Raw genomic sequence first — 16,704 nt, 5'->3', positions numbered from 1 at the left:
ACCCCCAGGTTCCAGTATATGTTCTGCATCATTTATACTTCTTGTTGGCACAGATTACTATAGGTTGCTATATTAAGTAACTTCATATTTGCCTTTTAAATTCCTGTAGAAAATGTATGAACTGCTTTTGTCTTTGCTGATAACCTTATCAATTAATTGCATGTTGAACAGACCTGTGTCTTACTTACATTTGTGTTCTTAATGCTTTTGATGGCATTCAGTACATACAATGCAGTCAGTAAATACTTGAATTATTTTTTAAAGATTCTATTTATTTGAGACAGAGAGAGCGGAAGTGGGGGAGGGGTAGAAGGAGATGGAGAAGCAAACTCCCCATTAAGCAGGGAGCTGGATTCAGGACTCTATCTCAGGACCCTGAGATCATGACCTGAGCTGAAGGCAGACACTTAACTGCCTGAGCCACCCAGGCACCCCAAATTATTTTTTTCAAAATTTCATTCATTTATTTGAAAGAGAAAGAGCATGAGTAGGAGGAGGGGAGGGGGGAGAGGGAGAAGCTCACACCTCATTGAGCAAGGAGCCTGACTCAGGGCTCAATCCCAGGATGTTGAGACCATGACTTGAACCAAAGGCAGACGCCCAACTGACTGAACCACCAAGGTGCCCCAGTAAATATTTGAATTAATAAATACTTACTATGCAACTTTCTTTTTTTTTTTTTTCTTTTTTTTCTTTTTTACTATGCAACTTTCTTATGTCACTAATAGGTCCAGAGGATTGCCACAGTGTATACATGCTGTTTATTTTAGGGGATATATACTTTTTAGCTAATAGAAATAATTAAGAGATAGCAGTTAGTTAATAGTTTGATAATGACTTTCTCACTCTTTTCCAAATAGTCAACAAAATGAATTTGATCATGATTTAAGGGAAAGAAAAAAATTACTTTGTGGTTTTCTCTCTAGTGCCTAAAGAAACACTGAGGGTGGTGTTTAGAAGAGTGACATGGTGTGCAGCCTGCTACACATAGTACATTTCCCGTTTCCACCGATTCAGGAGTGTAACTGTATTTCACATTGCAGCCCAGCTGCTTTCTGTCAATACTCTGTATCTTCTGTCCCTCCAGTTTGGGGAATTTTAACTCTTCTTTCTTTGATGGAGAGGATGACTCAGGGCTCAGTCCCAGGATGTTGAGACCATGACTTGAACCAAAGGCAGACGCCCAACTGACTGAACCACCGAGGTGCCCCAGTAAAAAAGAAAGAGTAATAAGATTGAAAGTTTTATGTTTTTGGTGGTTTTACGACCTTTTAAATCTATGTTTAATTAAATGAATATTCTCCCTATTCCACTAAAATGAAGACATTATATATAATTTTTGTTTGTTTGAAACTCCCCAGAGTTTAACTGATAAACATTTGGAAGTAGTGATATATGGTTTCTTTCATTTAGATATTAGTTCTTTTTGTCACACACTATGTGTAAATCACTGTAGATGGTAAGAGAAGAATGTACCCACAGGGCACCCCTGAGCGGGATGGGTGCACACACAGACCTATACACACAGGTGCTACACACCCCGCAGGGTAACAAAGTTGTACTATTGATACGTAATAAACCTACTGAAGTCATTCAGAAGTTACAGAGTTGGATCGGAGGGACATGGGAAGAGGCCTTATGAAGGGCCATCGAATAAATTTCACGGGACGCCTGGGTGGCTTAGCAGTTAAGCGTCTGCCCTTGGCTTCAGGACCGAGTCCCACGTTGGGCTCCCCGCATTGAGCCTGCTTCTCCCTCTGCCTGTGTCTCTGCCTCTCTCTCTCTCTCTCTGTGTCTGTCATGAAGAAAATATAAATTTCATAGAAAAGTATCCAGCCTGAGAAAGTAGACTGCAGAGTTTTAAACTCATCAGGACGATGGTAGTAGTGACCTTCCAAGATCATCAGATAGACTAGTCTGAATAAACTATATTGCTTTTAATTATGTGATTTGTGGCAAAGTGGCTAGACCCTATTATAAGGAACTTTGAGCTTAAAGAATCAATAAATATCATTAAGAAGCTGGTTCATTTTACATAAGCTAGAGATTTTACCTTAACTAAACAGAACATAAATAGTGGGACCTTCCGAAAGAGTGTACTGTTTTAAGCATAGTATGTAGTGTCAGTATTCTGGTATTACAGAACTTGAAATAATTCTGGGATACCTAAGAATAGAGAGCTCTGAAAATTCTTGCTACAGAAGAATATTGAACTCTCTAAATCAATTGTTGATGGTTATAATATTCATGTAACACTTTATAAAGTTACAAAATGCTTTTCTTACACAGAATGTTATATATTCTGCATGCTTGTTTTAGGTATACAATTCAGTAATTTTTATTAAGTTTACAGAATTGTGCAGCCATTGCCACAGTCCACTTGTAGAATATGTAATACTTCTAGTCACAAATACAACTTTTGCTGAAGGGCTTTTTTTTTTTTTTTTTTTGAAACAAATGAAAAATTACATCTGCCTTACAGGGATGTGCTGGAATATATCTCTCTCAAGAAACGGATACTTACCGTTGATACACCTTCCAAAAGCCTCGGCTATAACACCAGTGAATTCATTGCTCTGCAAAATACTGTGTTAGAAATAATAGAGTATTGAGTATGATGATGTCAAAGAATAAGGAACTTGACTTCTAGATTAACTGTGTAGAGCAGGAAACTGGCCTTTGATATCCTTATGGTAGCTTTGACACGTTTTCTTCTATATTTTTACTTTCATCTTCATTTATTTACTTAAGTTATATCCAGTGTTGTAATTCCCCAGATAACCAGTACATGAAATGCTTTTGATGTTTTAAAAAGGAATATCAGTCCCAGCTGTTCCTGGAGCTCTGGGCCCTCTCACAATCACCTCCTCTGCTGTCACTGGAAGGATGGCCATTCCTGGGGCTGGTGGTTTACCAGGAAATTCTGTTCTGCTTGTCACCAATCTGAATCCTGATGTGAGTTGAAAAGTATTATTTAATTGTAGTCTTTCAGGAGAAGGTATAGTAGTTTCTGGTCTAGAGTTGTATTCAAATGAAAATGTTGATGTTTGTTTTAAGAAGTTTTATTAAAGTTCATCACTAGCATATGTAGAAAAATCTCATAAAATCAGTGCTTTAAACAAAGTCAACTGCTATATACAAATGAATTTATTTTAAATTTTTACTTAAATTAGACACTTATATTTTGTATTATCCTTTTCAAACAGCTTATCACACCACATGGGCTTTTTATCCTATTTGGTAAGTTCTTCTTTGCTGTTTTAATGTCTGATGTGGGTTAAACATATTTCATCATTCAGTAATGTTTATCGATTATTTCTATGTGCCAAGTACTGTGTTTGACACTGAGGATGGAGTAGAAAATAAAACTTAGTAAGTTATTACAGTTAAAATAAAGTCTTATAAAAGGGAAGGAGAGATTGTAATGGGAACATGGAGCTGGGAAACCTAACCTAGCTGAGGGAATCAAAGGTGGTGTACCAGTAGAAATGATAGTTAAACTGACTTGTGAAAAATGTGTAAGCATTAGCCAGACAGAAAGGAAGGGTGAATGTCCTTTCACAGATAATAGCAATGGGCAAGAAATTCTTGGAACATGGAAAATGAAGGAAGAAGTGGTTGAGCCTCTCCCCACCCCGTGAAAGTGTAGGGGAGAAACATGTTGAAGCTGGACAGATAAATATGGGCAAGGTCATAACAAAGTTTGTAAACTAAATTAAGGAGCTTGTTTTTTGATCTAGGAACAGTGGGAAACCATTGAATAGTTTTAAGCAGGGAGGAGGCCTGATGAAATTCAGGTTTTAAATAATGAGATTCAGGTTTTGAAAGGTCTCCAGACCTTCTAATACTGTTCTTCTCTCAGTTAAAAAAATTGTTTTAGCATATACCCTTAATTTATATATGATCATTTATAAACTTTATCCATCTTTTACTGTACTCATGTACAGTATAGTATGTACAAATATAAGAGCAGTGAAATAAGTAATATTCTGCATTGTAAAAGTTTTTATTAATGATGAAAATTTTCATAAAAACTTACTTAACATTTAGTAGGAATTATGATTTAATATGCTTCATTATTTTCAAAAATCTTTCCATTTTGATTTAGTATTCCCAGATCTGATTCCATATTAGTTTTTAGTACTTGATCTTAATGGTTGTCATAACTGAAAAAGAAAGCTCATGAAGATAAGTGATTTAAGTGGAAATGTTTCATTGTCACTTTGCCTAATTAATTCTGATATTAATCTTTCAGTCTAATCCACTAATATTTTGTACTTTATCTAGAAAAGTTCCATTTTTCTTTTTTCCTAAAGATTTTATTTATTTATTCATGAGAGACACAGAGAGAGAGAGAGAGGTAGAGACACAGGCAGAGGGAGAAACAGGCTCCACGCAGGAAGCCCGACATGGGACTCGATCCTGGGTCTCCACCTGGACTGAAGGCAGTGCTAAACCGCTGAGCCACCCGGGCTGCCCGAAAAGTTCCATTTTTCATCATTAAACCAGTTGATGTTAAAAACTGTTGCATTAGAATATTTCTTTAACAAATGAGGTTAAAACTCACCGGTACTCTTTATTTGGAAGTCTGAACAGGTTAGAAAATTGTTTCAAAATTTTGAGTGGATAATAGGTTTTTTAAAACAGTCTTTTTGAGATATAATTTATAGCATACAGTTTACCTGCTTTAAGTATATAAATCATTGATTTTTAGTCAATTTACATTGTTGTACAGTCATTTATACCAGTCCAGTTTTAGAACATTTCTGTCACCCCAAAGAGATCCTTCATACTCATATGGAGTTACTGTGAAAGTTTTTTTTCATGACACATTCATGTAATTATCAATAACAAAATTAGTATCAATGATAAGTTTTCACATGTCTCTTTAATAGCTGAAGTACATTTCTTTCTAAAAGTGGCTAATTTCTTACATCTATCACCTTCAGCTTGGAGAACAAATTGTATGTGTTATTTTTTTAAAGAATATCTATTTTAGTCACTCATCATTTCTGAGAAGGACAGCAAATTTGAAATACTTATCTTTTTTTAAAAATTTTAAAAGTACCATTCAGGGACGCCTGGGTGGCTCAGCGGTTGGGCGCCTGTCTTCGGTTCAGGCCGTGATCCCAGGATCCAGGATTGAGTCCCACATCGAGCTCCCTGCATGGAGCCTGCTTCTCCCTCTGCCTATGTCTCTGCCTCTGTCTCTCACTCTGTGTCTTTTGTGAATAAATAAATAAAATCCTTAAAAAAAAGAAAAAGAAGAAGTACCATTCATCTCAAAGTTCACTTGCTCTTAGGAGCTTGCCCACAAGATAACTGGTACTCCTTTATGTACCTTAAAGATTTTCATAGTCATTCTTTCATCATATTACGAAGTATGGTCGTGGTGCTACTTATTTAAGGGTCTTATTTTTATTACATTGGTGATAACCCTCTAGCATACAAACTGCAATATTTTGATATACTGAATTTTAAAAGGAGAATACTCTTTCTACTTACTAGGTAGAAAATTCTGCCTATAATTTCATGTATATATTAAAAATTAGTAAGAATGTAGCTTTTCATATTGGCTTATGTAAACAAATCAGTATAAATATGAGCTTGATTATTTTCCCCCTACACCCCAGTGAATCATTTTGCCAGTCCTTTGGGATTTGGGATCCACTTTAGTAAAGACACGAATAGAAAATTGGTTGTATTGAGGTCATTTAGGATGCTCTTTGGATAGTCCAGGTAGGAAATGATGATGGCAGCTTTGATGGTAATGAGGGTGGGAAGAAGTAGACAAATGCAAAAGATAATTTAGGTCATAAAATCAGTGGGTGCTGGTGATTGATTGGATATAAATGTTTAAGTGTCTGGAGCAAATATGTGGATGATGGTAATATTTATTAGCAGAATTAGTGAACACTGGAAGCAGAGAGGGAGAAGGGGAGATGAATCTCTTTGGGACATACTAATTTAATAAAGTTGTTTTGTCTTTTCAATTAGGAGTGTATGGTGATGTACATCGAGTGAAGATTATGTTTAATAAGAAAGAAAATGCCTTGGTTCAGATGGCAGATGCAAATCAAGCTCAGCTAGGTACTAATGATTAATAACAGTAATGATAATCTGCTCTTTTTTGTGTAAATTTTCCTATAAAATAAATTTATAGGTAGTAGGAATATAATTTTACTGAAGAGTACCTCCTTATGCAAATTTTTCATTATTTGGACCCGCTTATAGTTTAAGATTTTAAAATATTTATTACTCTGAAGTCTGAAGTTCATTCATCTATTTGAACATATTGTTAATGTTTAAGAGCTTTAACTAGTGTTTTTCCATTAAATATAAACAAATTAATGTGACTTGTTTTGTTTCATTTAATTGTTTTATTTGCTTTTCTTCCAAATTAAGTTTTCCAGAACTATTTCATGTCTTAAAAGTTTGGGCAAACTTCATAATGATGGTACAAGAAAATGGCATTCTATGACCTATTGCTCATTGTTTCAGTGGCTATTAAAAATATTACTACTCAGATTTTTTAATTAAAAAAAATGTGTTGCCAAGGGGCACCTGGCTGGCTTTGTTAGTAGAACATGCAACTCTTGATCTTAAGGTTGTGAGTTCAAGCCCCTTATTGGGGGCTTAAAAAGGGGAAAAAATGTGTCACTTAAAATTAAACCAACTACCTTTATTCAATAACCATTTCCTAAGCACTTGTTATGTTCCATGCTCTCTGGAACTTTCTAACACTCTAAGAAGATAGTTATTTTTTTGTTTAAGATTATCTCTCTTTCATTATAGTCCAGTAAAGTCATTTAATATATTTCTGTTTGTAGGAGTTTTTGGATTTAAAACTATTTTAACCCTCAGAACTGACAATATAATTAAAATGACTAAACAAAAGGAATTTGTGATAATTTAGACAGATTTTACAGTAACTCTCTCTTAATACTTCAACTTTTCTTATTTTCTTCCTATGTGCCAGCAATGAACCACCTGAGTGGTCAGAGACTTTATGGAAAAGTACTTCGTGCTACACTGTCCAAACATCAGGCAGTTCAGCTTCCTCGAGAGGGACAAGAAGATCAAGGCCTGACTAAGGATTTTAGCAATAGTCCTTTGCATCGCTTTAAAAAACCTGGCTCTAAAAACTTCCAGAATATCTTTCCACCATCAGCTACTCTGCATCTTTCCAACATCCCGTATGTACCTAATTATTTATTATTTATTTAGATGATTAATTATGGTTTGAGAGAGAGAGAAAATTATTCTCATGTAGCAGTTGTCCTAGTCACTAATTTCTTGTGAGATAATTTATTTGCCATCATGTCTTAAGGTTGTGTCTCTAGCATACACTCCAAAAGTGAAAGGTAATAATTTCTTTCCATATAGGGATTAGCACCTAGCTAATCTTTTTGAAATAGAAGTTTGTGCAAAAATATTCCATTGGTACATACTTGTTCATCCCTTTATATAGAAGAATTAACCAACATAGCAAAAACAAATACTTTGTATCTCAAAATATGGTAAAAATGAATTCTCTAGTCTTTACAAGCTGCAAAGCCATATATATATGTTAATTACTTAAAAGCTAAAAATTACTTTATTGTGACCACTCTGTGTTAAGCAGTGTTGTAGTAGACTTGTTCTTGAATCATCTTCTAACTCAGGGATTGACAAACAATAGCCCATGAGCCAAATCCATCTGTTTTTGTATGGCCTGTGAGCTAAAATTGATTTTTACATTTTTAAATGGTCAAGGGGGAGAAAAGCAAAAGAAGTATTTGGTGATTTGAGGAAAACGATATAAAATACAAATTTCACCTTCTATTAGTAGTTTCATGGAACACAGCTACACTTATTCATTTATATAGTGTCTGGCTGCTTTTGAGCTACAACAGCAAAGCTGAATAGTTGAAACAGACACTGTGACCATCAGAGCTTAAGTTATTTACTGTGCTGCGACCCTTTGTAAAAAGTATCATGCAATCCTTGTTCTAATTCTTGAAATCCTTGGTAACCATTTTTCTGTCTCTAATTCATGTGTAGTAACCTTTGAAGTAAAGTCATTAGTATCCTTTATCAGTGAAACTGAGAGTCTCAGGTTAAGTACCTTACTCAGAGTCATATATCAATGAATGAGAAATGGAATGTGAACACAGATCTGTCTCCCTGCAGATCCAGTCATTGTTCCTCTACACCATCCTTTCTAGCCATCATGAGATGAAATACAGTCTTCTTAAGACATTATGGCAATTAAATTATCTCATAAGAAATGAGTGAAATAGGACAACTGCTATGTTAGGATAATTTAGTCAGTTGACTCTTATCTGATAGGCCACTGTATTAGTTATCTCCTGCTACATAATAGATCACCCTGAAACTTAACAGCTTAACAAAATAGTAAATGCTTTTTTTTTTTTTTTAAGATTTTATTTATTCATGAGAGACACAGAGAAAGAGTCAGAGACACAGGCAGAGGGAGAAGCAGGCTCCACCCAGGGAGCCTGACGTGGGACTCGATCCTGGGTCTCCAGGATCAGGCCCTGGGATGAAGGCAGGGCTAAACTGGTGAGCCACCCCAGCTGCCCGTAAATGCTTATTATCTCGTACTGTTACTGGCTGGTTTTGACTCAGAGTCTCTTATAAGTTTGAAGACTTAACTGGGGCGAGAGGACCCACTTTCAAATAGTTAACTTATTTATGTGCCTAGTTGCTGACAGGCAGCCTCAGTTCCTTGCCACAGAGTTTTTGCCATATGGCTACTTGATCATCCTTGTGAAATAGTAGCTGGTTTCTTCCAAAGCTAATGACTGAAGAGAGGGCAGAGTAGGAATTGCAATGTCTCTCAGCCTTAGAAGTCAAACGTATCATTTCTATAGTATACCCTAAAGGTTACAGAGGACATTTCTTCATTATGAGAGAGGAGTATGTATCTAAGGGGCTGAATAATAGGGGGCCATCTTAGAGTCTGGCTCCCACATATGTGTATTCAGGATTACCCTAAATGCCATTGAAAATGTGGAACTCTGGTCAATAGCCAACCAACAAGTCAGAACTGGGAAGTGACTTTGGTAATATTAGAAGTAATTTTAGGGATGCCTGGGTGGCTCAGCAGTTAAGTATCTGCCTTTGGCTCAGGGCGTAATCCCAGAGTCCTGGGATTGAGTCCCACATCGGGCTCCCCACATGGAGCCTGCTTCTCCCTCTGCCCGTGTCTCTGCCTCTCTCTGTGTGTCTCTCATGAATAAATAAAATCTTTAAAAAAAAAAAAATAGAAGTAGCTTTGGAAATGCCAGAGTTAATTACTGAAGCTAGTGGCATGGGAAATACAGATGGATTTTCTTGCTCTTTATATACCTGCTCATATCTTATGCAGAAGATTTGAGACCAAATTACATTGTTTGAGGACAAATATGTGTGAACCTTGAACATCTTTCAGGGCACTTCCTTCCAAATCATGTCTTCATGTATGACCTTATTGTCTTTGAAATGTGAAATACTCTGGAGATTTGATAGTTTTAACAGTTAATCGTTGGTTCATGTGAGAATTGGGCTAAGATAGTTGACACTGTGATGTTTTCACAGCCCTTCTGTAACAGTGGATGATCTGAAGAACCTTTTCACAGAAGCGGGATGTTCAGTGAAGGCTTTTAAATTCTTTCAGTAAGTCCATGCTTTCAAGAAATACATTGACATTATTTAATGTGGTATGCAAATTTTTAAGAGAATTCAATGAAGTCTTACAGGGTTGGGGAGAATTACAGGCAAAATTAATTCTGAATACTTTTTATTTCTTATATTATTTTCAGGAAAGATCGCAAAATGGCACTCATTCAATTGGGTTCTGTGGAAGAAGCAATCCAGGCCCTCATTGAGCTTCATAACCATGACCTTGGAGAAAATCACCACCTCAGAGTTTCCTTCTCAAAATCTACAATCTGATTTTTTTCTGTGAATTTTTCTCCTAAGACTGGACCATAATTTCAGTAAAACCTTCAGACATAGACTGAAGCAGCTCAAGACCAATTCTGCCTCTTTCACAAAAGTAACTCTGGTTTGATATTCAAGTATATTCAGAAAATCAAGGGATGTTCTTTTTTTCCATTTTTTCCCCTTGCCAGTATGTGATCAAAGGTTTGTTTTTCCTTTGTACCATAGTTTCTATGAAAATAACCTTCAGGAAAAAAAAATCAGGAAAAGAATTTTTTTTCAATAATTTAATTCCCTATATTAAATTGGATTTCAAGAGGACAGACTTTTAGTTTGGGTCCAGATCAGCCTTATACAACATTTCTAAAATCCTTTGTACTTTGGAAAAATTTAAACATCTAGACTTTTAAAATTACCTATAACCAGATTTTTAACTTTATGGTTTAGAAGTTCAACCCCTGTAGGAAATTATGTTCACTTATAAATTATATTGATTATTTGGCATATATTGATAGGTATTATATATAAACAAATTGGGTTGAATTGGAAGAAAATTTATAAACATGCATGTTTTCCTTCAATGGTTTCTTTTTTTCACTATAAGACACTCCTTTGAATAATATGTACCTTTAATTTTTTAAGAGTATTTGGAGAAATGAAGTGTCTCAATTGTCCCCAAAGAAATTAAATGGAATCCAAGATCTATTGAGGTGTCAAAATAATTATTAATTTTATTAGTAAACATCATGGTTTCAATTTCAAAATGACACTATTTGCTGAGTAATATGATCTTGGAAATTTAAAAAGAAAAATAATCTTACTTATAAACTACTTTTTTATAATTGTTTTCAGAAAAAAGTTTACAGTCTTAAGGAAAATATTCAGGTCTATCATATGGTTTGACAGATTTTTTAAAAGTTATTTTTGGTAAGGTCTTCTTTTAGAAAAAAATAATCTCAAGGGTTTTTTGTACCACTATAATCTCTAATACCTATTCAGAATTACTGTGTATTTACTTAATTTCTTATTATGTGCCTTATTATGTGCTTATGATACAATAGGTTAGAATTTTATCTAAGTATTTTGAAAGCTATATTGTGGGCTTGGTAAGCATTTTGTTTTTTCTTTCCCTGTTTTGGTAAGGATTTTAAAGTTTTTTCATTGCAATTTTAAGTGGTTTTCAATAAGTAATAGTTTTTATTCAAATTTTTGGTGCTTTGGTGCAGAGATGGGGTGGGGGAGGGTGAATGATTTGGGGAATAACTCCGTGCACACCTGTCGGCCTCTTCATGTTGTGACCAATAGCGGTCCTGCAGTCATTGACAGTTAGTTAAAGCATACCAGTTTGGGACTATAAGATGCAATCTCAATTTCTGGATCTTGTCTAACCTTTATCACCCATTAGAACTTGTCTCAGGATTACTTGATTTTTCTCAATACTCAAGTGAGATACTTTTATTTGTTAATATAACTTCGTTACTGAGTGCTCACATACAGGGAGTATGACAAGGTGGGGTCCTTTTTCATACTCTGTCCCTCTCTATGTCTGAGTGTGAGAATACGTTTTAATGTTGCTTCAGTGATTCTATAATGTAAAATTATTTCTTTTTAATGAGAAACTTTGCATTTGTTAATTATTTTTTTCAATGGTTGAGCAGATTTTTTAAAGAATTTGTCAAAGGGGTCACTTTTGTCCATCCCTTTTACACTTTTCAGATTCTCAGAGTAGCTCATCTCACCTTTAAAAAGAATATCTCAATCTCTTTGCTATGTTCCAGCCATTAATTTGAACGTTGGAAGATTTTTATAAAAAGTTGGAGACTACAGAAGATACAATAGGTTATTAAAAAGCAGAATTTACTCAATACTGAGCAGCAGATATAGTTTGTAGATAGGATAAGAAGGAGGACACTAAATTGAAACCTTTCAGATGAATCCATTTTAGCATTGACTGAATAGATAGGTAATCATTTATATAGTTTTTATTTTTTCACTTAATGTGATTTTACTGAAACACTTGAGTAAGGGGAGGAGGAAGAAAACCAAAAAAAAAAAAAAATTTTTTTTTTTTTTTTTTTTAGAAATCTCCCAAAATTTGATTCTTTTATCCTAGCCTATAGGCACTATTATAATTGTCAGTGATACATTAAGTTGGATTGTTTTGTTTGCTTTGAGTTAGGAATTACTGTGTGATTTCAATTGATGATTTTCATAACATTCAGTGTCAATGTAGCAGAAGGGAGATCATAATAGCATTGAATGTAATTTTGAAGTAGGGAATGGCCTTTAAATCTGAGAACATTTGAAACCTTTTCAGGGAGAGAGAGAGAGAGAGAGAGTGTGTGTGTGTGTGTGTGTGTGTGTGTGTGTGTAGATAAGTATATATACATACATGCACTCTTCTAATGTTGTACATACATATGCACAGTACATACATTTTAATTTATTGACAAAATCAAATTAAGATTTGGAAAAGTGAGATATTCTTATCTAAAATAGTATGCTTGAAATCATCAATTTGTGTCTGAAATTAGCTGTAGTGCATGGATATTGTCCATATTGGGTTATTTGCTGTTTGAATTATAGAGGTCTACAGTATTTGTTTTGGCATAGTTTCTGTAGAAAAATTTAAAAATATCAGGGTAGTGGAAAAACTAGATCTTTATACTTTTGTTTTGGCATGCATTTATTCAATATCTTCTGAACAATGTTTAATTTTGCTGTTGAGCTGTCATAGTATCCTATTTTTAAGTTTATTTTAAGGAGTATTGTATCACTTTTTTGAAGTGTCTTGACTTTTACACAAAGTATATATATTCAGGTCTTCAAAAAATAGCAGTACACATTCAGCAGTAGCAGTTTATGCCAAAAAGTTTTACTTTGGGATTTAAATAACTTGCATAACAATAGAATGTGTTTTGTGTGAGGTACAAATAGAAAAATGACCCAGTATCTTAATCAATAACTTTTTTTTCTTAATCGATAACTTTACTGCAGAGTATCAGAATTCCCAGTAGCTCCTGCATAATGCCATAAATTCTTTAAGACTAGATATTGTAATCAGTTATTTTTACTAATATTTCTGACTCTGTTATTAAAAGTTGCAGATCTCACAATATTTAGAGAGACAATTTCTGCCTGCTTAATTCCTTATGGGAGCAATGCCTTTTTTGTCTGCACCTAGGATGGTTATCATTGGTTCTGTTTCAGAGGATAAAAAGTTAACTAATAAATGTCTTTGTTCATCTTCATACAAACTTTTCAAAACTTCCATGTCATTAGGCAATGAAATTTATATTGTGAATGTATTATCATATAACTTCTGTTCCCACTAAATATTTTTGGACAAACTCAAAAGTATGTGTTTTCCCCCCCCCAGTGATTCACTTAAAAACTGAAGTTTGCCAAGCTGCAGTCTATCTTTTCGAAAACCTAATGTGTACTGCTATTTTTAAAACCAAAAAGACAGCATGACTATGCGTAAAAGCATTTTTCTTAGCCTTTCCTTTGTCTTGATCAGTTGTTAACAAGAATAAAACTGCCAGACTTAAAATATTCTACTATTGTGCTAAAAGAAATACAATTTAGGTTGCACAGAAGTTTTCCTTTAAAGAAAATAGAACTCAGCTGTCCTTCAGAAGAGTTATCTGTAAGACTATTTGCAGTCTTTTTTCACAGCAAATTTTAACAGTTATGAATGGTTTAAAAAGTAGAAAATTACTAAAACATTTGGGGGGTTTTATAGAGGGAGGAAAACAAAACAGGACCAAAGTTTATGTGCCTTCTTCAGTAGTCTTAATTGACCTTTTCTTCCTATTTGAGACTAAGGTAGTATCAGTATTCTGGTTTTCAGGAAATATGTACTATATCGTTTTAAAAGAATGTTATCCCACAGACTATTCATACAAGCAAAGAACTGTAACTGTATAAATGAAGTCTCAGTTACACTTTTGCCTTTATCACATAATATTCATTCTATAGCATTGTGCAGGTCCAAGAATGAGCTGCTCTACATCTTTGTGGTAGTCGTTTTAGTTTTTGTAACCTGAGGCATATGTTCCAGAGAACAGGGATATTTGTCTGGTCCAGTGACCTTGGTGATAATAGTCATGATTGAAAGCTGCTTATAGCAAGCTTAAGTCAGCACTGTAAACAGATTTTGTTGTGTTGTTTTCAGTTTTTGAATCTATGTAGTAGTTGTATTAACAAATATTTAAATAGATATTTTTGATGTCATTTAAAAAAAATGCTCTGGCCTTTTTTCCCCTTACCATTGTTACCCAGATCTTTTAAAAATTCATCCCACATCCAGAAAGTACTAATTATGGATTGCTGACCAAGCAAAGTTTTGCATCAAAATGTCACCTCATTGCTCTGACCAAAGACTTACTGTTCTGGTTTTAACTCCTCTCGTTAAGCATTTTTTCCCAAGCTCCTTTCTGAAAGAAGACCCAGTGCAAAGCGGCCTTTACTTTCTATTTCCTATTGGTGAATAGACTACTTAGAGAAAATGGGAGTATAAATGTGAACAGAGTGGATTTAGGATGACAAGGGTTTGATGGGCATTTTCAGTACTGTATTTAAGAAAAAAAAAATAGCACAGCTAGGAGCCTCTGACATTGTCTTGTGTTTTATGTGGTCTGTTCATAAAATTCCCTTCTTCAGTTTATAAGAATGTTCATCTAAAAGAAGAAGATGCTGTAAATATTTGTAACAACATTTTTTTTAACCAGGCCAAAAAAGAAAAAAAAAAAGGTTTTTGGGAACAAGTTAACATATAAAGTGGTTTTATATAAAACATCAATTGTCTTGTATATTTTGATAAGCAGCAGTACCAGCTTTCATTTGTAACACAGTTTGTGGCGTTGGAAGAAAAGGATTCTGTGATTGTTTAAGTGAATTATGTTATAAATGCAAAGAGAAGATAAAATATTAAAAAACATATTTTCTAAATGCGTAGTGCATGGTTAATTCAAGCTTCTGTACTCTACAATATATTCCATTTTCATTCAGTTTGTATATTTGCTGACTATTACTTGATATCTCTAATCTCTTTTCCTAACAAGTATAGCATTGTAGCATGCCTTTTAATAAATGTCATGACATCTGTACTCTCTTAAAATTTTTCTGTGTTCTTGTGTCTGTACTTTGGATTTCCTCTTGTCTTACCTGTAATCCTAATGATTGTCATACTTTCTTTTCTTTTTCATAGCCATCCATCTAAACTTGTCATAGTTAGAGGGAATAGCAAGCACATATTCATACTTTAAAAACTGATAAGCCCTAAGTCTGCTAACCCCTTCTCTTTTAATTAAGGAATGATTTTATTTTAGAAGCAAAGTGCTCTTCTAATCTTCCCTGCAATGCTACTTCTGTGGCGCTCTCCCTTTAGTACAAGTACGCAGTGACACGCTGTGTGAGTGTTCTCTCTCCCCCATTCTGTGTATCTGTCTTCCCCCACCCCCCATCCACACACGCAACTTGCATTCATATAAACTCACCTGCCAAACAAGAGTTGGAACACTTTTTCCAATTAAGTTTTTGGATTCCCTATCGATTAATATACATAAATTTGAAATGTGAGATGTGATATCGGACCAGATTTGTGTTCTTTTTAGTTAAAAGGTAGTTACCAGCAGCCAGATATTGCAGCTGAAAACTTAGACATACTGATTTACATAGCAGAGGACTTCTAACCATCATTGAGTCATGCAGGTTTGAAATAAATGGATCTAAGAGACCACCTACGTCAGTCAATCTCCACTTTTTAAAGATCAGGGCAGAGAAGGAAGTGACTGACCCAAGGCTATGTACAGTTAATTGCAGCGTCTGGACAAGGACCCAGGTCTCCTTGATATTACCCAGTACACAGCATTGCTCCTAGTCCTGCCTAGTAACTATTATGAGGATTGTGATCTTGAATGTCTGTACACAGAATTGAGGTACTTATATACTCTTCTGAAAACTACCAAACCAATTTGAAAACAATGCATAGTGCTGTTCGAATCTATGTAGTAGTTGTATTAACAAATACTTAAATAGTTATTTTTGATGTCATTTTTTAAAAAATGCTCTGGCCTTTATTTTTGCGGAAGGGTAAAAAATGCCCACCTGCTTCTGAAAACTTTTTAAGCTAAACATGTAATTTCAAGTTGCAAATTTAAGAGCTCTTAAAAAATATAGTTGTTAATCATACTAGCTTGCTCTAGGGCTCATGTAACAAAGTACCACAAAGTAGATGGCTTAAACAACAGAAATTTATTTTCTCACTGTTCTAGAAATGAGAAGTCCAAGATTAAGGTGTCCTGATCTCTTTCCTTGGCTTATAAATTGGCCATTCTCTTCCTATACCTTGACAGGGTCTTTCCTCTTGTTTCTTTGTCCTAATCTCTTTTTATAAGGATACCAGTCATAATTGGATTAGGCCCACTTATCTGACCTCATTTTGCCTTAATTACCTTCTTATTTTATTTTATTAAAGTTTTTATGTATTCATGAGTGAGAGAGACAGAGACACAAGCAGGCTCCATGCAGGGAGCCTGATGTGGGACTCGATTCCGGGACTCCAGGATCACGCCCTGGGCGGAAGGCAGGAGTTTAACCGCTGAGCCACCCAGGGATCCCCTGCCTAATTACCATTTTAAAGGCTCTGCCTGTCTCCAAGTTAAGTCACCTTCTGAGATATTGGGGTTTAGGATTTCAACACCAGGATTTGAGAGGGACACAATTCAGCCCATAGCAATATTTAGTAAAGATCATTCATTCAGCTCACCAAGT

At 34.8% G+C, this 16,704-nt stretch overlaps 1 protein-coding gene across 13 annotated transcripts in view; it reads left to right on the top strand.

Annotated features, from left to right (window-relative positions):
* PTBP3 (polypyrimidine tract binding protein 3) overlaps positions 1 to 14,880 on the top strand; it is a 152,287-nt gene extending 137,407 nt beyond the window's left edge. For all 13 annotated transcript variants that reach the window (XM_049091911.1, XM_049091910.1, XM_035696738.2 and 10 more), the window contains 6 exons: positions 2,816 to 2,955; positions 3,207 to 3,240; positions 5,998 to 6,090; positions 6,980 to 7,196; positions 9,583 to 9,660; positions 9,807 to 14,880. In XM_049091911.1, coding sequence (XP_048947868.1) covers positions 2,816 to 2,955; positions 3,207 to 3,240; positions 5,998 to 6,090; positions 6,980 to 7,196; positions 9,583 to 9,660; positions 9,807 to 9,939 — 695 coding nt within the window. In that variant the 3' untranslated portion in view covers positions 9,940 to 14,880. The remainder of the gene's footprint in view (positions 1 to 2,815; positions 2,956 to 3,206; positions 3,241 to 5,997; positions 6,091 to 6,979; positions 7,197 to 9,582; positions 9,661 to 9,806) is intronic.
* The last annotated feature ends 1,824 nt before the right edge of the window (positions 14,881 to 16,704 follow it).

Source organism: Canis lupus, chromosome 11 (genome assembly GCF_003254725.2).
Source record: "Canis lupus dingo isolate Sandy chromosome 11, ASM325472v2, whole genome shotgun sequence".
Lineage (NCBI taxonomy): Eukaryota > Metazoa > Chordata > Mammalia > Carnivora > Canidae > Canis > Canis lupus.
Note: the sequence above shows the minus strand (reverse complement) of the source record. Positions and strands in the feature narration are given on the sequence as shown.